Source organism: Suricata suricatta, chromosome 10 (assembly GCF_006229205.1).
Source record: "Suricata suricatta isolate VVHF042 chromosome 10, meerkat_22Aug2017_6uvM2_HiC, whole genome shotgun sequence".
NCBI classification, from domain to species: Eukaryota; Metazoa; Chordata; class Mammalia; order Carnivora; family Herpestidae; genus Suricata; species Suricata suricatta.
In genome coordinates, this window is record NC_043709.1 from 63,088,363 (window position 1) to 63,114,253 (window position 25,891).

The following is a 25,891-nucleotide window of genomic DNA, read 5'->3' on the forward strand; positions in this document are numbered from 1 at the left end:
ATTCTAAATCCTGTGTAGCACTATGTTTTATTATAATGCCTGATTCTAAAGTTATTATGGGTAGGAATTTCATTATTTTAGGATCCTGTGCACCTAGTATCCAATAGTAGATATAGAATATCAAAATGGTAATAGGTGGAATAATTAAGGTCACAGAGTTAATTTGTGGGTATCTTCTAAAGGCTTGAATATTGATGAAAAATGGCATGCTGTTGCCATACACCCACAAGAAAGATACAAATTTTTAGAAAAATTTTAATTTGATGTTTACATTTGGTAATTTCAGCCATACACCCACAAGATACAAATTTTTAGAAAAATTTTAATTTTATAAGTTTACATTTGGTAATTTTGAAGAGTACTCTTACTCCACAATTTTGCGATGAGTAAACACGCAGAGAATGATTTGCCTAAATACACCAAGATTAGTAGCAGAGATGGTGGTATAAGGAGCCTATAATTCAATTCGAAAGAGTGTGTGTGGGATTAGTTTGAGATTTAATTCTACAACCTTCAAGCCACGTTTACAGCTGTTACATGATTTCTAGGACACAACTAGTTTGCTGAGGCACACATTGTCTTTTAGGGATCTACACATAGAAAAATGGCCTAGAGGTAACAAACAGTCATGACAAAATCCTTTTTATTTCTCTCCAATACATAACAGGCCTTATTGGTGAAGAGTGGGAACAGTAAGTCTTGAATGACTTGTATGTTAAGTGGTCAGCACTGTAGCTGGTAGCCTGGAAACGGTCCAGGTGGGAGAAAGGATTGGGAATAAGGTACCAACAATTAAGACAGAGAAGTAGGGGTAGATATAAACTAAGTATTTATTTAGTCTTGTCCCTAATGGTCACTTCTAACACTAGCTGAAAGAGGTGGGGGAGGGGGATTAGCTGAAAGAAAATGTAATGGAAACTACCTTTGCTGGAAATGAACTATTGCCTTTTGGACTTGAATGGTTTTAGTTTAGTATTATCTATGCTCCATCTCTCCACTATTAAGATTATCAGAAATACTGCAAAATGAACAAGCAGAACTATCTCAGAACTATACTCAATAGTATCTGCCAACCCACAAAAGGTTCTTTGCCAAAGTATCCCTTCAATTACGGTGAATGGCACAAACTTCCATCCACTTCCAAAGCCACAAATTTATGCGTCATTTTTGATGCATTCCTTGTTCTTCCTCCATAGACCTAATCCATTCAAGCCCTGTTCCTAAATGTTTTTCAAGTCTTTCACTTTGTTCCAACCTATCACCATTTAGCATAATGTTATAACTGGTTGATCTCCCATCTGTTCTCCATAAAGCAGAGTCTGGCTCTTTCCTTTCTTCAGCCTCAGCTTGGAAGACGAAACAATGTATTCCTGTCTATGCAGGATCCTCAATTCTTCCAATGCATGAAGTGGTAATGCACAAGTTGTTCCTTCATCTTAATACCCTCTTCCTGCTCACTTAATTTTTCCACCTCCAGATATGTGTCCTCTTTCTCAAGAAGCATTCTATCCCTGCACCATTCCTCACTCCCAACTACATAGATTGATTCCAGCTTTCGTATTTGTTTCTGGTCTAGTTTTGCAATTACTCATGACTATGTCGTGTGAAGCATGTTAAGGGCAGGAATCCCATTTTTTCTGCCTAGCACACTGTCTGGAACACAGCATACAATAAATACTGGCTGATATAACTAATAAATACTGGCAATAAATACTCTACCCATCATGATGAACTCCAATGGTAAGTCAAATTTTCACAAATCAATGTACAGGCAGATTTGGGAATGCAAAACTAGAACTAAGATGCATAATTCAAAATACAAGTGTGTAGGGGCACCTGGGTGGCTCAGTTAAGCGTCTGATTTCAGCTCAGGTCAAGATCTTGCAGTTTGTGGGCTTGAGTCCTGCGTCGGGCTCTGTGCGGACAGCTCAGGGCCTGGAGCCTGCTTCAGATTCTGTCTCTCCTCTCTGCCCCTCCCCCCTTGCTCATGCTCTGTTCCTCAATTAAAAAAAAAAGTTAAAAAGAATACAGATATGTAAAGACAAAAGCAGCCTACATACTCCATGGAGGCTAGAGTCCTATTGCCATTAAGTCTCATACAGTAGGCATACAAAATGAACAGGAAAGAGAGCAGCTTCAAAGATCTTCAGAACAGCTACCAAAAATGCATTTTAAAAGATAACATTTAGGGGCTCCTGCGTGGCTCAGTCAGAAGAGTGTGTGACTTGATCTCAGGGTCATGAATTCAAGTTCTACGTTGCATGGAGCTTATTTAATTAAATACAACTCAAAGCCTACATAATTAAGTTTTCCAATTTGGTGATTAGTCCACTAAAAAGAATACACAATACACTGTGTCCTGATATGATAAGACGATGAAATTATGCACCCCCCCTCTTGGCCAAACAAACTCGGAAATAACAGTTTGAAAGCTTTGAATTTACATACTCAGGTCACGCTATAATTGGCCTCATGAAAGCAAAATCCTTAAGTCTCACACTGCCCTTGGCGTTTTCCCCATCAATACCTGCTTCTGATGGTAAAAGAATTTAAGAAACCCTAGCATCATAAAGCTGAATCTTCTCTCCTCTCACTTTACAGATAAAATATCACACGGCCCATACCCCACTCCCCAAAACCAAACCATACCAAAAAGAAAAAAAAGGCTTAGACCAGAATAATGATGGAACTAGAGAGTGGGCAACATATAAAATTATGAAAAAATAAATACAAGCAGTCAGTCATTAGACATAAACCACCTGGAGAAAAGGAAACCAGTTCTTTTAAATAATTTTATTTTTTCTAATTTTGTGTTACTTTAATTTCCCATAGCACCTTGGCAATGTTGAAAACAAAAATACAAATACAAGGATGTACTCATTTTAACATAATATGCATGAGCATGTGTCACACCATCTTTTGTGGGAGGAAGTGGGGGGGGGAGGGAGCATTTTGGCAAAAGGAACAAACCTAAGCAGTGGACAAAACAGAAGCCGGATAACTGGTTCTGATCCCCGACCCCTAACATTTAACAGGGGTCACTAAAAAGACATGTAAATCATGAAAAAAAAAAAAACTTGATATAGATGTTTCTTTATATATACTGATCAGTGTTCTGTGCAGCAAAACTGAAAATAAAACCATTTTATTTTATACACAGCCTGTTGACAACAGAGTTGTACTTTTAGGAACAGTCCACTCACCAATTCATAAAAAGTTGTTACTTGTAAAAATAAACTTTAAATTAATAATCAGGTGATTTTGAAAGAAAGAATTTACTCTTAAGTTGAAGACAAATTCTCTTTCAACTTCTTAAAATGTCCTCATTCAGTTAATAAAGTCAAATTAATGACCACCAAATTGTAAGGAGATATAAAAAATTGGAAACAAACCTCACCGTAGAGTTAAGAATTTATAAAAATCCTCAAATGGAACACAATGACCTCTTTTGCATTTTATCTTTTCTGTAAAAACAAAATGGGTATGTCATTTTAAAATAGGGTTAATGTACATGCCCAACACAAATATCAGGAGACTTAACCCCAGTGCTGGTCAACTGTGACAAAGTAAAAACCAGGGGGTATTGAAGCCAAAAGACTAAATATTAAGGCTGTACCTAATAAAGCTCAAAAAAAGTGTTCAGTAACTTTAAATACTATTTTCTGCTCCAGCAGATGCTAACATTCCATCATTAAGCCTTTTGCAAAGCCAACCTGGTTATTTAAAAAGGAATGTGAAACAATATTCAAGCTACCTTAATTTTAGGAACTGAAAATAAATTAAAAATCGGCATGTCATTTGATCACATGCAAATTGAGCACATAACAATAATAAATCCTTATCACTGAACGTTCTTAATCTTCTTCCAAAATCCAGTTGAATAAAGTTTAGATGGATCACTTTTTTGAATGCCAGTATCCATATCTGCAAAAATGTCAGACAGGCAGGCCCTACATATCATGAAAACCTTGATTTTCAGCAAAGAAACGAGACAAGTTTGCAATATCTCCATATTCCTTCTCTATGAAGTGCAAAGTGATGAACTTGTGTGACTCTTATTCTCTTCATGCAATAAGAACTACGACAGAAAACCACTGTACTATACACTCACTATCATCTGTATATACTTTTAGCCTTCAACAGCCCAAGGAAGTGTTTAGTCATACGGATGAAGAGAAAAATTTGACATTTAAATTCCTCCTTTTAAAGAACCAAATAAATAACTGAACTACAATAAATGCCCAACCCCCATCAGTTACAGAGAACTGCTGGAAAAAAACCCAAACAAGTTCACACAACTCATAGGCATCATTTAGATACAAACCTTAAATTTGCTATAATAAAATAAATGCTAAATACTGTGATATATATATATATAATACATACACGTGCGTACACACACACACACACACACACACACACACACACACACACACTCTTACTCTTCCCCATACATCCCACTAAACTGGGAACAGCGGTAATGAGGCAAATTAAATTAAAAACACTACATTTTATAAGAAATTTAAAAACAATTATGTCTTTAAATTTCTACTTTCAATAGCATTTTGGGAAAAAAAGCAAGAACACAGTTACTTTCTCCAAAAAGAAAATTCTTCTTTTGTTTCAGTTAGAACAGCATATTTCTATGACACATGTAAAAAAACGTAATGTTTCATTTTAAGTGCAATAATTAAATTTATAATCCTTACCAAGTGATTTTTATAAAATGTTTATTCTCTTAAATCCAAGGCATTCACAGAGTGTTAACACTTTAAATGTTTATCATTTCCACCAACTGCAGCATTATCTAAATAAACCAAAATAAGCACTTTTATCATAGATGTAGTCAGTGATTATTAATACTTTTTTTTTTTTTTTTTTTTAAAAAGGACCTAAACTTCCCCCAAATTTCAGTACAGGTAGTTTTATTGTATGTTTCATTCTAGTAGATGATTTTAAAAAATAGTGTGTATAGAAATGAATAGTTTTAAACTGCTTAAATACATACCAAGTTATCAATTCACCAAATCAAAAGCAACTGCCAAGCTGTATAATAAGTTACAAAGAAATGATAATCCTGGCTTGTACAGAAATGTGCAGTGTTTAGTTACCTACTAATACAAATCTCCAAAGCTTAACTTAGAGTTGGAAGATGAGTTTCACAGTAATGTAATTTTAACCTCCATTTACATTCATTTTAATATATTACTAAGATGTTTACTCTATGTCACAATGGTGCTTTCCAGTGTTCACAATTTACAGTTTCAATTTGTACATATGTAATTCACTAACATAAGGGACAGTTATTACTATTACAAACTATCCCTAAAAAGAAAACAAAACCCCACCTTACAGAGAACTCTGAAAATGGTATGACTTAAAACAGATTAATGCAACATGGTTTTTAATATTTTATCCATTTTCTAACACCAGCATGTAAACTTGCCTACTTAATATGACAGCTACAACTTTATTCACTGAGAAAGTATGTATTAATTTTCTTCAACTATCTTTCTCACCTTAACTCAAAAAATCTCAAGACTTGCTGGTTCTGTTTCTGTGAATTGCAAACTGTATTTTTTTTTTTTTTGAGAAAGGGAAGGAAGATGATACTGTAAACAGAAAATTGTCCCCGAATTACACTTAAAAAACTTTTCTTTACTTCTACACTATTTAATACTTTAAAAATCAGTTATAATGTTTCATCTTTAACACACAAATAAATTACTGCAAGGTCAGTCTGACCTACCATTCTGGGATCTAAAGTTCTAAACATGGGAACAGAAATTACTTCAACGTTCCATTTGGAAAATTTAGAACACATATATGATTTGACTAGACTGGTCAAGGCAGTTAGAAACATACAATTGTGTAGGATGGTGGTTATTTTGCTTTTGGGGTTGGGTAGTCAAAGAACAGAGAATAACATGAAGTACCACAAAAACCTGTTTCCTGTTTTAGGGGTGGTGGGGGCAAGAAATCACAAAGCAGTTAAAACCTCTGAAGTCCATTTGACCGATCCACTCAGATCTAAGAAAAATTTTTGATTTTCTGAATAACCCCTGTTCTCTCCTTGAGTATCAAACTGATTGATAGTCATATCTCTAAGTATAATCAGAGTTTAACAGCTTGTTGAATGAACTATTAAGGTCAAAAAGACAGACTGAATTTCAAAATGGAAAAAAAATCTACTCAAGTATTACATTCAGTTTTCAAATCATTTACTAACATGACAACAGATTTGGCTTCAGTCACTCTTGCACACACTCACACCACAACAGGCACTCCAGCCACTGATCTGCTTTGCAACACAAGGCCATATAGGCAGAGATGGCATTCTCCAAGCCAAACTTTAAATAGATTAAAAAAAGTAATTTCTAATTTTACAGAAATGCTTCTTCAAAAAATATTTTCTCTCACTCCCTCATCTCCTGTACTGAAGGATGTGTAATATGTTTTTTTCCCCAAGCTAAATCTGAACCCTCAAAATTGATTCTAGGCAGAAGATCTCTGCAAATTAAAATCAAAAACAAAAATAGAAAAATTATATTTTTATATATGTATACATATATATATATATATTTATACTGATTGGAATCCTCCAGCATTTTAAAATCACTTTAGAGATGAATTTTGGGATTCTACTGCTCACAACTCCAAAATCCATAATGATTTAAGGACATAGACTTTTCTCCTGCTTCTTTCCTGGCTACCCCCCTTCCCCTCCAGAACAGTTCAATACAGCCACGGCTCAAGTTTTAATGGGAAGAGAGAGAAGTTTCTGAATAGTTTTTTTGTTTGTTTTACTTTGGTGATCTGGGTGGCACATATTGCTCTTTGCCATTACGTCGAGTCACTCCCTGAGGTATAGCCCTATGGCCAAACTGGCGTCTCTGTTCCCTGATTTTTCCAGCTGCTCCCCTGGGAATGGTATTGCCTCGGAAACCAGAATATTCCTTACTAGCCCTTGCTTCTGGCTTCTCATGTGATTTCTCGATGGACTTCTCAGGAGCTCCATTCTCTTCATTTTTGGTGGGAGACACTACATTGGAGCGAAGTTCTCGTAGTGGCTGCACAAGAACTGGAGATGGCTCTTTAGGGGGCTTCTGGCACACTTCAGCATAACTTAGTTTTCGGGGTTCCTTTGAAGAAAAGAAACAAACTTTATACATTCTCTAAACAATAAGATACAAAAAGGATAGTGTGACCCACAAGAAAATCAGTAAGTTGTCTTTTTTTTTTTAAATGTATTTAGTAATGAGAGAGTGCATGCAGGAGAAGGGCAGAAAAAGGCGGAGACAGACAGAGAATCCCAAGCAGGCTCTGTACTGTCAATGCAGCACCCAATGTGGTGCTCAAACTCATGAACCATGAGATCGTGACCTGAGCTGGATGCTTAACCGACTCAGCCACCAAGGTGCCTCAGTTATTTAACAGGGAAGAGCAATAGGCACACTCTCACACAAATTGCTATTAAAGTGTATTGGGAAAACAAAAACTTTTGTTGAGAATAATAAAATGTGTTGGCAAATTTATATATAACAATTTCACTTGAGGAATTTATCTGAAGGATATTCATGTCAGCACTGTTTACAGTGATGAAAAAAACTGGAAACAATCCAAATGTCTAATATGGAAAGACAGATTAAGTTAGTAATATACATTCATATGATGAAATGAAATAATTCTATTCTCTCCTCCCTGGCTACAAAGAACCCTAAGATGATTCCACATGAATCTTAACAGAGCAGCTGGAAACCAATAATATGTTAACAGAAGACTAAGTCTTAATTAGCTTATCCGGAAAAAAATGGACAACAGGGGTGTTATGAGAATGGGATAAAGCATGTAAAAAAGTCTTTAGCACTGATCTTGGCATATAGCAAGCATTCAATAATTGGTAGCTGCCATTCTATTATTATTAAATAACAAAATAAAAATGTTTGTAAACTAGAAAAAGTTATATCAATGAAGGAAAAGATTACACATAAATTTTTTGTGTTTTTCCCTTTGCTTTTCTGTACTTCCCTAATTATAAATATGATTTCTGGAAATTGAATAAAAATGGGAGTGGCCCTCATAAGACTTGTTAATAAGCATTATAACAAAAGAATTATAAGAAAAGAATCTCAAGAGGCTCAAAGCCTCTTGACACTAGCCCAAAAATAATACTTTCATGAAGCTTCATGTAACTATAAGGTGATCAGAAAAGAGCCATTAAAAAAACCTGGAATGGTAACTTCTTCACTATCTCAACATGGCTAAAATTTCCCATTTCTTCACAGTAACTTTAGATTCCTTTAGCTTCATTTGAGTCAGGAAGTCTCAATTTGGGCTATTTCCAAATAACTCTGCTCTAGCAAAAACTTATGCGGGGGTGGGGTGGGTGGGTGGGATATTCATATTTAACCTATCTTTTTTTCTCCTCACATACTAAATTCATCAAGTTACCTGTAGGGGCACAGCTACAGCTGCATTTATGTTACTATTACATGGTGAAGCATTATTTGTCCTTGATGGCTTTGCAGTACTTGGGGAAGAAACTGGTATAGTTGTCTGGTTGAGAACATCCTTCTGAACAGTGGAATCCTCTACTGGATCCTTTACTTGCTGAGTTGTGCTAAGGAAAAGAATGCTTGATATTAGACTTAATATAGTACCAAGAAACAGCTAAGCAAATGATCAGAAGAAAAAGTAATCTCAATGTGGAAGATCTCCTATACTGAAACTGTACCTTAGTGCAGGATGCTCAGCGGTACATGGAGGACTGGCACTCATACTGAGTTGCTGGGCAGAGGTGCAGGCTGTCTGTTCATCCTCTGCAGACACTGGACAACTAACTCTCAACTCTTCATTATCCTTAAAGTAAAACCATATTTCAGAACTGACTTATATAGACACTTCTCCAAAGAAGATATACAAATGGCCCAAAAGCACATATAAAGATCCTCAGCCATCATCACTCATTAGGGAAATGCAAATCAAAACCACTTCACACTCACTAGGATGGCTATAATCAATTAAGACAGACAATAACAAATGTTAGTGATGATATGGAGATAATTAGAACTCTTGTACACTGAGGGTGACAATGTACAATGGTGTAGTCATTTTGGAAAATAGTCTGGCAGTTCCTCAAAAAACTAAACACAGAGTTACTATATGATCTAGCAGAATATATGTAAGAGAAAATACATGTCTACACAAAAACCTAGCACACAAATGTTCATAGGAGCATTATTAGGTATGGGCTCAAACATTACAGTGCAATGAAAGGAATGAAGTACTGGTACACACTACCACAATGGATGGACCTTGAGGACATTATGCTATGTGAAAAAAGTCAGTCACAAAAGACAAATATATAATTCTACTTATATGAGATACCTAGAGTACTCACATTCATACAAAGTAGAATGGTGGTTGCCAGGGGCAGAGGAAAGGGGACAGAAGTGGGTAATGGGAATTGCTATGTAAGGGGTATAGCATTTTATTATTTATTTCTTTTAAGTGTTTTTATTTTTAAGTAATCTCTACACCCAACATGGGGCTTTAACTCACCACCAAGACACCAAGAGTCGCACTCATTACCAACTGACCCAGCCAGGCATCCCTTACAGCATTTTATATTTAAAAGATGAAGAGTCCTGGAGATTAGATGCATAACAATGCAAATGTACTTAACATAACTGAACAGTAAACACTAAACAACGCTTAAGATAGTAAATTTTAGGGGCGGCCGGGTGGCTCAGTCAGTTAAGCGTCTGACTTTGGCTCTGGTCATGATTTCACAGTTCGTGGGTTCGAGCCCCATGTCGAGCTCTATGCTGACAGCTCAGAGCCTGGAGCCTCTTCTGATTCTGTGTCTCCATTTCTCTCTCTTCCCTCCCTCGCTCATTCTCTGTTTCTCTCTCTCAAAAATAAACATTAAAAAATTTTTTTTAATATATAGTAAATATATTATGTATATTTTACCACAATTAAAAAAAGAGAAAAACAGCAAGCACTAGAAATTAAAATTGACTGATGAAATGCAAATTTCAGGAGGTTTAAAGGTAACAGGTAACATTGAGAAAAACTTCGTAGAAAATATAGACAAGTACAAATTTAAATATTAAGAAAGCCAAAACAACAAAAATTGGAGATTCAGCCTACAAGGTACAATATCAAATTAAGAGTTAAAGAAAGAGAAAAAAAGAGAGGTGAAAAAAATTTATCAAAGACATAACACAGGGTGTGCCTGGGGGGCTTAGTTGAGTGTCCAACTTTAGCTCAGGTCATGACCTCGTGGTTCATGGGTTTGAACCCCACACTGGGCTTGTTGCTATCAGCACACAGCCTGCTTCAGATCCTTTGTACCCCTCTCTCAAAAACAACATGAAATAAAAAGACATAATACAGGATAATTTTCTAGAATTTAAAGACAAGTTTCCAGATTGAAAGGGTCTCCCAAGTATCTAGAGCAATGAATGAAGAAAAAAACCAAAGTAGGGTGCCTGGGTGGCTCAGTCAGTTGAGCATTTTGATTCTTATTTAATGGCTCAGGTCATGATCTCATGGTTCGTAAGCTTGAGCCCCATGTTGGGCTTTGCACTGACAACATGGAGCCTGGCTGGGATTCTCTACCCCTCTCTCTCTCTCTCTCTGCCGCTCCATGTCCATGCATGCTCTCTCCCTCAAAAAAAAAAAAAAAAAAAAAAAAAAAGATTGGGTGGCTTAGTTGGCTAAACATCCAACTTCGGCTCAGGTCATGATCTCACGATTTGTGGGTTCTAGCTCCATGTCAAGCTCTGTGCTGACAGCCTGGAGTCTGGAGCCTGCATCAGATTCCATATCTCCATCTCTCTCTCTCTCTCTCTCTCTCTCTCTCTGCTCTTCCCCCACTCACTCTCTGTCTCTCTCAAATATAAATAAACATTAAAAAAAGAGTCACTGCAAGATATACCTTCATAAAATTTCATAGAATATCATGCATGGTTAAAAAAAAGATCCTAAAAGGCCTCTAGACGGGGAAAAAGAGGTCATATGAGTTATCAGGAATCAGAATGAATAGATTTCTGAAAAGAATCTCTGGAAGCCAGATCATTTCCTAAGCAAGGTATATTCCACTACATAATACCCTTAAAATAGGATTATGTACGGTTTGAACATTCAGAGCATAATTGCTTATAGTGTCAAACAGACAAAACACAGCTCGTGTTCATCAATAGCAGAATAATGATATTTTTACAACATAATACAAGAGTGCAAAATGAACCAGTCATCTATATCAGCAGTGATAAATTTTACATAACAGAAGAATACATTCAATCCCATTTATGTTGTGTTCAAAAACTGTTCAAAATGAACAATATACTCTGTATCAGGGGTTGACAAACCAAGGCTCACTGGGATTACAGGGGAGGCACACTTTATTATTATTCTTTAAAAATGTATGTGTGTGTGAATCACACCTCAACAAATCTGAGAAGCCATCAGCTGTAAAATGCAGTATTATTTTATGTATTACTAAGAAAAAAACAATGCCACTTAAACTACTATAACTTTTAATTATAGGACAGCCTGACTTTCAAAGGCGGAAAAAATTTTAAAATCTCTATCCTTAGACTGATAAAACTACAATATTTCATTTTTTTAAACAAGGCAAGACAAAAAATACCTTCAAAATTCCATGGGAAAATGATTTCTATATAAAACTCTACAGAAATAAAACTACTGATCAAATACGAGAACAAAAAAACATTTTCAGAATGCAAGATCTCAAGAAACATACTAAACCCCACTTATTCAGGAAGCTCAGGAAGATGTGACCAGCCATAATACAGGAAAGTAAAACAAGATTAAGAAAAAGAGAGGATCCATCAAAAGAGAATAAGGAAAATTCTCAAGACGATAGTAAAGTTTTAGCTACAGGATTATACATTCTGCAGCAAGACACTGAGAGTACAAGAAAGGAGAAACAATAGTTTTCTGAACTGAGGTTTAGTTATGAAGAAAATATGTAATATTGAGATGTGACTTACAAATGATGGCATATCCTAATCTAACTGGCAATGTTTTTTTCTTTCTTACATTAAACTAATGGGGCATCTTACAGTGGATGGTATCCTAGATATGATGCTGTACAATATACAGAGAAGATGAGGAAAGCATGTTGACTTAAGAGAGCTAAAGCCTCAGCATCTAGAATGGGAAGTTAACAGACATTGAAAATTGGAAAGTCCATAAACAGCAGTATATTGGAGTGCCTGGATGGTTGTTGGTAAAGCATGTGACTCTTGATCTCGGGATCGTGAGTTCTAGCCCATACTGGGTGTAGAGATTACTTAAAAAGAGAAGTATCAGTATAATCATGTTAATTAGAAATACAGGGGAAAACAACAGAAGAGCGAGCTAGAGTTAAAATGGTTGCAGGGAACTACTAAGCCTAGATATACAATGTACGTGCACTAGCAGATAAAAATAAAAACTGAATTAAGAAGGGGCAGAAAATGCGAAACAAAACAATGGGAGTGTAAGAATTTACATAGGAAAAGGTCCATACTCAAAAATATTTTAGAATGGGGTATCCCAATTTTTTGACACCAACTCCATTATTTGAAAGCCTGAGTTTAAGCAAACTAACTTAGAATTCATTTACATCACTGGCTAATTATAGGCACTTTAGCACATACATTTTCCACCAGCTTGCATCAATTAGTTCTACCAAGCTGAACTATTACAAAGACATGCAACAATGAAGAAACATATTAGCCTATGCAGCTTTATCATAAATCTTTTTGTAACGCTCAAAGTATGCTGAAAATCCCATGAATAAAACCTGGCAGAAATACTTATTAGGTGCAGATAAAACTTTAAATAACAATTCTGGAAACAAAGGCTTATTATGGTCCCATAAGGTAAAAGACAGATGCTTCAATGTTTACCTTTTCTTTGTAGACACCTTTAACAACATCAGACATCCTACTCTCCAAAACAAGTTCTCCTGGAGTTCTTGATGAACTTCCAGGTAAAGGAGGAAAATTTGAGGCTAGTAAGTCAAACTTTGGTGTTGGAGCCTTTGCTTCAGCTGATGAAGACTGGGGTCTCTAAAAGACACAAATCATAAAATAGGTCACATAACAATCTCATTCTCTAATCCCGTACCATGGAAGCTAAAAGCTGCAAGGAAACAAATTCTACTCTAATGCATAGAATTGTTCGTTCTCCTGTAAATTCTTGGCTCTCATCTCAGTTGAGCTCTCATTTTTCTTTATCAATCCTACTTACCTTTAGACAACTCCCTCTTTTGTTTCTCTTGCAAACTTTGCCATGCTCTGTAAGCCTTCTTCTTCCTTTTTTTTTTTTTAAAGGTTATATATTTTGAGAGGAAGTGTGTGCACGCATGGGGGAAAGGCAGAGAGAGAATCCCAAGCAGTGCAGAACCCAATGTAAGGCTCGCTCTCACAACTGTGAGATCATGATCTGAGCCAAAACCAACTAGGATGCTTAACCAACTTAGCTACCCAGGCACCCCACACTCCATAAGCCTTCTAACCAATCTCCACTATTTCCTTTCTAAATTTGCGATAATTCCTTAAAAACAAAAACCTATTACCTATAGTCTCAAGAAAGAACAATATCCTTTCTTGAAAATCTCCTGATCTGCCTTTCTACCTACCATCCTATACATCCTGACAAGCCTGTCACTTGTACTTCCTCTACTTTCTACTTCCTTATCTCTGTACTTGTCACCACTAAGACTGCTTTGACAATTCATCAATGTCTTCCACAATGCAAAAGCCAACATATTCTCTTTTTCCCTGATGTCATATAGCACCTGGCATAGTAAACATTCTTTCCTTTGGGAGCTCATTCATTCCTCTCCCTTAGTTTCTGTGATACCTTCCCCCGCCCCCCGCCCCAATTCTCAGATCTCAAAATCACGTGTTTGTCTCTCTCTCCCCACGCCTTTTGACAGTCTTAGTTTTTATGTGGTTACTACTCTTTTCACTTCCATATTCTCCTTGTAGGACAGGCACTATTCATGGCTTCAACTACTACCTATATGCAAACAACCTTTAAAAATTTTTTTTTTCAAATTTTTATTTGTATTTTAGTTAGTTAACATACAGTGCAATATTGGTTTAAGGAGTAGAACTCAGTGATCCTTACAATAATCTTTTTCACTTTTGGTGACTTTCTGGCTACACATCACAGAAAACTTACCAAAAACTTGTTGAATTCTATGTATACTCTTAGTATTTTCAGCCTAGACCTTTACCTGAAACCTAAACATCCATTTGTCTACCAGCCATCTCTACTCAGATTTTGGATACTTCAAACAGGATAATAAATAATCTCATTCCTCAGACCAAAGCTTCTATATTTCCAAAGTTCTACTAACCACTCCTCTACTTAAATCACTCACTCTACAGAGTCCCCTGAATGATTTCATCTACTCTTATAATCTCAATTACTTTGTGTAAGCTTACAAATCCTAAATTTTATCTCTAGCTAAAATCTCCTTCCTGCACCAAAGGCACCTCCACTCTGCCTTTCTTACTGGAAAACATGCTCGTCTCTTTTTTCTTCACCCCAAAATTCAGTCCTCAAACTGAATTTGAGGTATTTTCAACATATTAAATGGACTTCGAAACTAATCTCTCCTCTCCTCCATTGTTTAGGGTCATTTGAGGATTCATGTGGACTGTGGCAATGGTACCCTAAGAGATGTTGCCATCCATGGCTGTTCATGGTGTATAGAAAGCTATAAGAAAAAACAATACTATTTTAAAAGGTGTACAGTTTGTCCTAAGGGCTATTCTGTGTTACAATGCAATACCTTTTCCTCTTTGAAAATGCTTATCTTGGGGTGCCTGGGTGGCTCAATTAAGTGTCTTGACTTCGGCTCAGGTCATGATCTCATGGTTCACGACTTTGAGCTCCACATCAGGCTCTGTGCTAACAGCTCAGAGACTAGAGCTTACTTCAGATTCTGTGTGCGGCCCCCCCATGCTCCTCCCCAATTCATGTGCTTGCTCTCTCTCTCTCTCTCTCTCTCTCTCAAAAAAACCCAACATTTAAAAAAGAAAATGCGTATCTTTTCACTACATCAATACATATATATATAATATGCTTGTACATATATTATATATAGCCTATAAACTATATATATATGTGGCAGATAATAAAATAAGCACCATACTACAAATTTATGATTTATCTGTAAATTCTAGGCAGGATTTTCGAGACCTCTGTGTATTCCGACGTCATTCTGATTCCTCAACTCCTTTTGCTTTTTGCTCCCAGTTAAAAGATGGCAAACACTTCCCATGAATATATCATAAAAAATAAAAAACATGTCTAGGGGTGCCTGATGGCTCAATTGGTTAGGTGTCCGACTCTTGGTTTCAACTCAGGTCATGATCTCATGGAAGTGGGATTGAGCTCTGTGCTGGGCTCTGTGGTGGGCATGGAGCCTGCTCTTCCCCCCACTCCCTCTGCCCCTCCCCTGCTCAGGCTCCCTCTCTCAAAATACAAAACAACATGTCTAGAACTACAAAAACATTTCAGATCTACAAGCACTTTTGCAAGATTAGCAGATAAAATAATAAGCTGAAGGTAGAAAATAGCCACCAAGTAACAACAGGTTAAGTTTCCAACACCATCTAGAGAGCTTTAAAAGTGGAAGATATACTTTATCAAAAAAAAAGTTGGCAAAAAATCATATATTTCTAGGGCTATCAAAAAATAAAACTTGGTTCAATTCTTGTCAGTAAAAATTGACACAACCCCCACAGAAACTAGAAGTTGGCAGTAACTCACTGAATTGTGACCCAGAAATCCCTAGAAAGGGATTCTCCTTCAGATGTTATTGCACACATAAGATATGATGGCTGTAAACTACTTAAATGTCCATTAATAAAATAATAAAATTTTCATTGATTATTTTCATTTTTTATTAAAAAATTTTTTTTGAACATTTATTTAGTTTTGAGAGACAGAGCATGAGCAGGGGAGAGGCAGAGAGAGACTGAGATACAGAATCTCAAGCAGGCTCCAGGCTCTGAGCTGTCTGTAAGCACAGAGCCCGACACGGGGCTTGAACCCACAAATTGTGAGACCACGACCTGAAGCTGAAGTCGGATGTCCAACCAACTGAGCCCCTTCATTTTTTAATTTTAAACCATGTGAATATATTAGGCATTCAGCAGTTTTTAAAAAACATGAACAACATAGATTAAATTGCTAACTACACATGTGCTTTAACGGCAGGGCGTTGGCGGTAGGTTATTTAAGGGTCAAAGCATAGGTTTGGTTTACCTTTGCCTAATATGATAATCAGTAAAACAAAACCCTGGAAAGGAAAGACAGACCAGAAGCCAATGCCATACTAAACCAGAAAAGAAAAAATAAACGAACAGATTAAAGGGAAAAAAAATTTACTTACTGGGACTCTGTCATCTTCTCGTCGTCTTCGACCTCTGAAAAGAGTTCTCCTTTTAGCAACGACAAAAAAAGGTGGGGATGATGGGAGGGGCAACTCATATGTTTTTTCAAATTTATACATTCTACCAAAGATGGGTGAACATTTGGTTTAAGTAACTACTTTCTGTATCTCCACTATTATTAAGAGATGAATATATACTCTTCTGAATGGATCCTAAACTAATCTACCAAAAACTTCATCTACTACCACCAACACGACTAAGTAAAATGGGCCCATTCTTATTAGGGTGTGCTCATTCCACACAAGAAGCATATCATGGTTCGTTTTTTTTTTTGTTTGATTCAGGCAGACTGGGCAATAATGTATAACCCCAATCCCATAGTTTAGAACTTGCAAGAAATTAAAACTAGAATGCAGATAGGATCGTATCTTTCCAAGCTATTCTTTCATCAGTGAACCATAAAGAACTTCAGAATAATTTTATAAACCTCTGACTCAGAGGTATATCCTATATGGGCACTATAAATTTTATAATATTTATGAAAAACCATTAACCCATATTATGTGAACACTGTATTCATTTAACATAACCATACACCAACAGTTTAGTTAAAACAAAAAAAAAAAAAATCACTAGACCCTGTTCTTCAGATATGCATGTTACGAGCAAAGAATTTTCATACACCGTGTCCATATTTATTACCATATTTCCTTACCTGCCCCTACCATAGTCCCCATTTTGTTCCATCTGTAAAGTGGGAGTTTCTTTTGGAAGATAGCTTTGCTCCTGATGCCCTGTTACTGTAGGGTTATGCCGTTCAGTTGGAAAGTTCCTTGAACCAGATCTGTTTAATGGTCCATCCCCCAAGGATACAGAGCCCTCTGTTGAGGGCTCTGAACCACTCGATGACCTAAAATGAGGCTTCACACTATAAGAAATATAAGACATACATGAGAGGCTAAATCAAGACAGACAGAAAAATCTTTCCTCTTAATGGTAAAAACTTGATAGGCCAAGTTAAAAACTGATTTTCCATAAATTAAACATAAAAGTATTGCATTATAAAAATGTAAATAAACTGTTTTATGTCCCCGATGTATTATTTTTAAAAGGCAAAGAATTTTTACATTAAAAAGAAGTTGTTTGGAGATATTTGGGTAAGATCCAAAGTTCTTCAAAATATAGCTACTTCTACCTAAGCACAACTAGGATTTTAGCTAATTTAACACCAGCTGCAGTCTTGACACATAAATCAGCCAGGCTTTAATCTCATTGATAAGGCTATGCCATACATTCTCAAAGAGGCAACATAACCCCAAGTGGGAGTAAAAAAGGTTCTGGGGTGGGGAGAGGGACAAAAGTAAAAATAAACCCTAATCTTACTCTTTTTATATGTAAAGTATAGATATTCATATATTATATAAATATATATCCAATAATCTCTAGCACTTAAATTTTGGAAAAATTAGGGATAAAGAGTATAAAAAGACACTTTAGGGGGGATGTCAATGAAAACAAAAGAAAAAGTGCAATATATTAAAATTATAGCCTTTTTAAATATTTTTTTTAACATTTTATTAATTTTTGAGGGACAGAGACAGTGTGATCAGGGAAGGTGCAGAGAGAGAGAGAAAGAAAGGGAGACACAGAATCTGAAGCAGGCTCCAGGTTCTGAGCTGTCAGCACAGAGCCTGACACAGGGCTTGAACCCACGAACCGTGAGATCATGACCTGAGCCGAAGAGAGATGCTTAACAGACTGAGCCACCAGGTGCCCCAAATTCTAGCTTTTTAATAAATTAGTTGCTAAAAGATCCATGTGTGTTTGTATGGGGGGGGGGGGGAGAGGAACTACAAAAATATAATGCAACTAATAGCCTGGCATGATTTCATGAATTAGGGGATTTGGTAAAAACAAACAAAAAAATCTCAGTAACTGTGAACAAAAGTAGCTTTTATCTTTGATGATGAGTATAAGCATCCAACTCATAACAATTTATAAGCAGATAAAGCTAGTGGTAGGGTAAAGGAGAGGCTACAGTTTAATCAAGAGTGAAAACACCTAGAGTAACCCCAGGCAACTGAGGATCTTGGCTCAACAGATTTTATAAGAAGTAGGAGATTTCTATTTGACCCGTTACCTGTAGTTTATGTATTTCATTTTTAGTCTATTTTCACAGTTATAAATTTATATTAATAACACGCTGTCAATTCCAGGTTCTCTGAATAAGGATTTAATACCTCAAAATAATTATAAACCCAACAATTAAGCATTCATTCCAACAATATCTCCAGCTATCCTACTTTACTCTTTACAGAAAATAAAAAATTAGATTACTACTATCAAAACTTAAATATAAAAATCAGGCTACAAAGCTGGGCTGTTTCATGTAAAATGTTACTTCTTAAGATAATTACTTTATGTCACAACATAGATTTTTTTTTTACATTTTATTAATTTTTAAAGTAATCTCTATACCCAGCATGGGCTCAAATTTATAACCCTGAGATCCAGAGTCACATGCTCTTACCGAGTCAGCCAGGCACTCCTCAAAATAGATTTTTATCAGCAATGAAAATGTCAACAAAGTAATTTTCAAAATATTTATATTATCCATCATATCTGAAAATGACCTCATGGAGGTACATATACTGTTTATGTATCTGTTCAGAAACTATCATTCACCTAAATTTTCTCATTGTATTTCAGTATAACTAACAAATAAATTATTAGGTTTACACAGCCCTCAGATCTCATAATCTTACCCTTCACTGAGAAGGACTCACAATCTCAGTCTAGGCAAAAGATAAAAAGAAAGATAGATGAAGTAAGTGATAAAAGATGGAAAGGAAGAAGTGATGTGACAGAAAGACAAAGAATGAAAGGTAGAAAAATGCCCAGACTTCTGAAAGTTAGTCCTAGTCTCTCCAAGTAGGTCTAGTGATCATCACTGGGCTGTTACAAGGTTCATATAATAAACTGCAAAAGAGCTTTCTAAAAGTTACTTTCTCCTTGACTTGATGACTTTAAACCAACCAACCAACAAACAAACAAGGTGTCTTAAGTCGGTCAAAAAGCTCCTTTAGTTTCATCTTTAATATTTGCATTTGTATAAATTTTGCAACTAAAAATAACCTGTACTGGTCAAATGTATGAAAAGGGATTATACATGAATGGTCTTGAAAACAAGCAAAACCTGCCTTGTACCTTTAAAAGCATAGGCACACCTCCTTATAAGCAAGGATGACTAGATTGTCATTCTTGGCTTTCTTATCGTAATTTCACCATTTTTACCAAGAAACACAGCAAACAAAAACAAATGACAATAGGAACATCATGAACCCATTTAATACATTTTTTAGTTAAAAATCTGCAAACCACAAGTACTTTTAGCTAATACTGAATACTATTGTTTTTAGTCTACCTTATAAGAAAGATGTCTATTCTACTTCAGTTTAAATTTACTCCTTAAAAAAAAAAAAATGAAATCAATAGATAACATATTTCTACAAAGCTGCCATTTCTAATCAAGAGAAATCTATATTTCTAACCACTGAAGTTAAAAGCTGTTACTTGTTCTACTGAAGTTATTTTTAAGAAAAACTTTACCAGCTATAGTAGAGGAAAAAAAATATTCTCATCTCAGGTCTGCTGATAATAACCAGCCATGTAACCCTAGCAAGGTTTTTGTCTTCTTCAAGAGCTTTTACTTTCTTCATCTTTAAATGAGTTAAAACTATATCTTAACAATATGTGAGGCTCCCTGTACTTTTCTACTCATATGTTCTAGCAATACTTGAATTTTGCACAGGTTACTTTATTACCAAACCAAAAATCATCTACAAGAGCCCAATAATCCTTTGAATTATAAAGACTCTTTCATCCTTGTAACAGAAAAAGATCTCATTTGAAACTTCATAAAGCAGTAAGAATAGGTATATGTAGTAAAATTTTCCTACTGTTTACAAATGATTTTCAAATGCTTTAACCAACTGTGTCACTGAGTACAAAAACAGTGATTATTAGAGGATGGTACATTATGAATACTCCCAGAAACCACTAAGAAGAGTATTTACTACTGCAAAACTTCTTCTCCAGTGAAGCATTTTCAGGAAAACCTTACAAAAAAGAATTAAGTTCCTAGAAGTCATCTTAGAAGAACATACCCTATGTGGTCTCCTTGCCAAAAAGAATCAACTGGGAGAATGAGATCTAGCAAGAGAAAAATCACTGAAAAGAAATAATTAAACCCCCCCAAACCCAAAACCCAGGAGGCTCACAAAATAAGCAAATAAGAAACAATAAATATGAAACTATTAAACAAATCTAAGCTACTATATAAGCCCATTTTTCTTTAGTTACTCATACTGTCAAAAATCATTAATATATACCAAATTACTGAGATTACCAGTTGATATTTATATAAAAAGAATAACAAAACACACTTATTAATCTTTTATATGATAGCAAATCATTTCCAGAGTTCTCAATAATTTACCTAGAACTCTTTTTAAAGTGTAGGTTTTGAAGTCAAACTGCCTGGACTCAAATTTTGGCTCTGTCAATTACTAGCCACTTCCTCATAGACCTGATACTTAATCCTTTTGTTTCAATGTCCTTATCTTAAATAGACATAAAAACTGTATTATCTTACTGGGTTATAAAAACTATGCTTAAGTATGTAAAGCCCTTAAGACAAAGCCTTTGACATTAAATCTTCAATAAATGTTAGTTGCGTCTGCTACAGCTCATGGAAATTATTTCAAAAGTAAATTCTTAAGTAACTCATTTTCCCAGCATTCAATACTGAAATTAGCTAATATTTCTATCCTCAAAAAAACTCATTCTCCAAATGTTACATATTAAACTACTAAATGTCATTTAGACACTAAATTTTGCTATCATAATTTTCCATTATCTTTATTATTTAAAAAAATGAGTAAGCATCATGTATAATCCCAGTTCCAACTCTTTTTTATACAAATTATCAACTCTGAGGTCAAAGTGTATTTATTAATTCTAGAGCAAACTGTTTAAGCTTTTGGTTAAAAAGTATGTAAACAGCAATGCTATTAACACAGTAATTCTTTAAGAACTACTGGGAATTGTGTACAATAAATTCCACTATAATTTTCATCTTACCGATTTTTTTGGAATGGTCGAGCTATATTCACAGCAGCAGCATTTGTTTTATAAGATCCTGGTGCATTAAAGCCATTCACAAAACTACCATTGGGAAAAGGAGCCTAAAAGAAAATTTAATGTTTAAAAACAATTAATGAAAAGGGCAAAATATGGTATAACTGTTATAAGAAATTCCTGATGAACTAACTTAGCATCAATACTTTTTTCTGTTTTCTTTTATAGAGTGTGTGTGCATGAGTAGGGGAGAGGGGCAGAGGGAGAAAGAGAGAATCCCAAGCAGGCTCCACTGTGCCACCACCCAGGCACCCTGCCTTTTTTTTTTTTTTTTAATTAAGATTTTTCATTTTTAAGTAATCTCTATACCCAGCGTGGGGCTTGAAGTCACAACCTTGAGATCAAGAGCTGCATGCTCTATGGACCAAGCCAGGCACCCCTTCAATTTCTTTTATAAAGCAAAAATATTTGTAAGCATTTTACTTATTCACTTTTTGCAACAGTCCAAGTTATCACTTGGTTTACAGAAAAAGGAATCATTAGGTTGTTACTAAATAAAGTACATTTCTCTCTGAAAAAGTTCACCAAAACTAAAAGCATTTTAAACTACTTAGGATTTACCCAGTCTCTTATTTTAATTCACTTAGCAAATAGGAATAGCTTAACCTTTAGTCACATGTGTATATTTGGTATAGGAGATTACATATCATTATCACTACTTAAAAGCCAAAAAGTAACCAATAGCAACACAAAACAAAACATAAACTGCTCTGCTGATTTCTTCAAATTTCAGCTTACATGAAAAATTTTATGATTTTGTAAGGATCTCACTTACCAGTGGTGTTTCAAAGTAAGGTGCAGGATTTGGTGACCAAGACTGAGGCACAATACTATAGACCGAGTACTGCTGATGAGGATTATATACAGGCGGGATAAAAACTGGTGAGGCATACTGGGCTTGAGTTTGAATGGGCTGACTGTACATACTAGAGTCCATTAATCGATAACCATTCTTAGCAAAAAATGTATTGATGGCTTTTATCCTTGCCTAGAAGAGGAACATATTATAATGAAGTATATATTCTCACAAATATACTTAATTTACATTTTAAACATATTTTACACAACTATTTCTGCTTATTGTAAAGCAAAAGGAAATGATAGCTTTATATTACTTTAAAAACTTTTGCATGGCAAATACAACAATGAACAAGGTAAAACTACAAAAGTCAAAACAGTAAAACTAACTGCAACTTGTCACAGATGAGGGTCTAACAACAGATTCCTAACATACAAATTCTAAACAAATAAAAAATGTTAGAGAAATAAAGAGTTGACAGAAAAAAGGAAGGCAAATGGCTGCTAAATATATGAAGAGATGCTAAACCTTACTTGTAAGAGAAATGCAATTCAAATGTAATTAACATTTCTCACTTATAGGATTGGCAAAAATCCAAAAATTTTGACAACATACTATGTCGACAAGATTGTGGCAAAATAGGCACTCTAATACACTGATGATGGATATGTAAAATAGCACAACACTTATAAAGGAAAATTTAGCAATATCTTCCAAAGTCATCTATGCATTTTCCATATTCTCACCCATCCTAGTTCTAGGAATCTTTTCCAAACATATACTGAACAAAAAGAAGTTTAAAAAAGATATACATGGCTGTTCACTGGCACAGACTTTAATAGGAAGGGAGAAAAAAACCTGTCCTCAACACACACACACACACACACACAACTGAACAATCAGTCCATTGATGGCTGAATATACCATAGTACATCCACACAACTATGAGTATCATACAGATGTAAAAAGAACTGATGAATTGCTCTAAATGCTATTATGGAGTGAATTCAAGAATATATTATTATAATATATATATATATTATAACAATATATATTATTGTTTAAAAAAGGTAAAGCAAGGAAGATAAAGGAGTATGATAGTAAGGTGCTATTTAGCTAAGTCAGGTAGGAATATAAAGATATAGTTGCATACATACATATATATGTATGAATATGTACTTAATATACCATGTTTAGATATTTTATTTTTTTTATTAAAAAAAATTTTTGGATGTTTATTTTTCAGAGACAGAGAGACAGAGCATGAGTGGAGGAGGGGCAGACAAAGAGAGTGGGAGACACAGAATCTGAAGCAGGTTCCAGGTTTTGAGCTGTTAGCACAGAGCCCAATGCAGGGCTTGAAGTCATAGACCATGAGATCATGACCTGAGCTGAAGTCGAACACTTAGCTGACTGAGCCACCCAGGGGCCCCTAGATATTTTACTTTTAAACTATGCACACGTTGAAAGTAAATCAATTATAAAAATAAATAAATAAATAATACTCAGTAGCATCCAGTAAAATTAACTTAAATGTGGATTCAATTAGTAATGTAACACACAGAAATCCTAAGTGACTTTGAGCCATAATAAAACCAAGTGTTAATCCTTAGGAATAACCCACAAGGCAAAGTATAGCAAAAAAAAAATTCTTAATTTGTTGTCACAATATTGCTATTGGTATTGTTATTCTGACACTTTTGTGTGTGATTATGGGATACAGAAAATCAGTAATTATACTGGAGTCACAGAGATCTGAGATTTTCATAGGGGAGAAAGAAGACACAGATTTAAGACTAAAGAAGTAAAAAACCAGGTATCCTAAATTTAAATTGAAAGCATCAGTATAAATTCGTATTTCTGTTAAAAAAAAAAAATAACAACCGATATTTCATATGTCTGTCCAAAGGAAAAGCTTTTAAACAATGACCACACCAGTAGCCACAAGAACTCTTGTACCTAGCCAGTGGGCTAAAAATATTATCTCCCTATAAAAATAAAGTGGGGACTCTGGAGACTTGACTGACCCTAGGCCTCTGACATCAAATATATGAGAAACTGGAACATCACATCACATTACAGAGCAAGCAAACCACTGAAAAGGGCTAGGCTATGGGCTATGACAAAAGGATTCATAAGTTACCTCGAAGAGGCCACAGTTCATCAATAAGAACAACAAACACACCAAGTATGTTTAAATACTCAACAACAAAAAAACATCTGAATGGTCATTTTTGAAGGTTCCTAGGGAACCAACACATGATTTTCTAAAACTGGTAACAAAAGCTAGGATCAAGCATTTCTCATGTGTTCCTTGTACCTCGCGGTAATGAACATAACGGAGAGCTTCTCTTTATAGAAGTGCTTCAACTAATGGAAAAAAGAAAACCTAAAAATAGCACCTCTTTGCAGCTTTTAATTTATAGATTTAGTCAGTGATCAGCGGCACCCAGCATAAGAGACACAGACACAAAAAACACAGGCTTTTTGTTCTCTCTCTGCTGCGCCCAAATCAAGCCAAATTTTGATCAAGCCTCTAAATCTGGCTATCAATTTGCATGAAGTACAGGAACAGAGAAACATGTTTAACTACATTAAAAAATCTAACTTGCTAATTTAAAAATGGACATAGGACTTCAATAGACACTTCTCCAAAGACAATCTATAAATGATCAATAAACACATGAAAAGATGTTCAACACCACTAATCATTAGGGAAATGCAAATCAAAACTACAATGAGACAACATCTCACATTCAGTAAGATGTTTAAAAAAAAAAAAGAAACAAACAGAAAAGAACAAGTGCTGGAAAGGATATGGAGAAACTGAAACCCTTGTGCACTGTTGTTAGGACTGTGCAATGGTGTAGATGCTGTGGAAAACAGTATGGAGGTTAACTCAAAAATTAAAAACACAATTACCAGCTGACTCAGCAATTCTACTTGTGGGTATTACCCAAAATAACTGAAAGCAGGGTCTCAAAGAGATACTTGCATAATCCTGTTCATAGCAGCATTATTCACAACAGCTAAAATGCAAAACCAATCCAAGTGTCCACCAACATATTAATGTATAAGTAAAACGCAGTATACACATTCAGCAGAATATTATTCAGCATTAAAAAGGAAGGAAATTCTGCAACATGCTACATGATAAACCTGGAAAACCTACTGCTGAGTGAAATAAACCAGTCACAAAGGAACAAATACTATATGATTCCATTTATATAAATTAGAGGAGTCAAAAATCAGACTCAAAGTATAATAGTGGTTGTCAGGAGCTGGAGAGAGGAATAGGGAGTTATATCATAGTTATAATTTTTTAAAAATCCCAATCTTTCAGAGCTACTAATACTAGTTTATTTACAGATAAAATTAAGTTTCAAATTTGCTTCAAAATAATTGGGGGCATGGAGAAATAGGTGGGAATGGATGAAGCAAGAATGGCCATGCTCTACAA

General features: G+C 35.2%; 1 protein-coding gene across 6 annotated transcripts in view; it reads right to left on the minus strand.

Moving 5' to 3' along the window:
- Positions 1–4,713: 4,713 nt before the first annotated feature.
- The window catches only part of LARP4 (La ribonucleoprotein domain family member 4), a 74,995-nt gene continuing 53,817 nt past the window's right edge, over positions 4,714–25,891 (minus strand). For 4 of the 6 annotated variants that reach the window (XM_029953917.1, XM_029953916.1, XM_029953915.1 and 1 more), the window contains 8 exons: positions 22,408–22,620; positions 21,576–21,679; positions 17,149–17,361; positions 16,433–16,481; positions 12,927–13,088; positions 8,735–8,859; positions 8,452–8,620; positions 4,714–7,142 (listed from right to left, as the gene is read on the minus strand). In XM_029953917.1, coding sequence (XP_029809777.1) covers positions 6,804–7,142; positions 8,452–8,620; positions 8,735–8,859; positions 12,927–13,088; positions 16,433–16,481; positions 17,149–17,361; positions 21,576–21,679; positions 22,408–22,620 — 1,374 coding nt within the window. In that variant the 3' untranslated portion in view covers positions 4,714–6,803. Of the gene's footprint in view, positions 7,143–8,451; positions 8,621–8,734; positions 8,860–12,926; positions 13,089–16,432; positions 16,482–17,144; positions 17,362–21,575; positions 21,680–22,407; positions 22,621–25,891 lie in introns of those variants that run through there. The other 2 variants (XM_029953918.1, XM_029953920.1) reach the window with 2 other exon arrangements.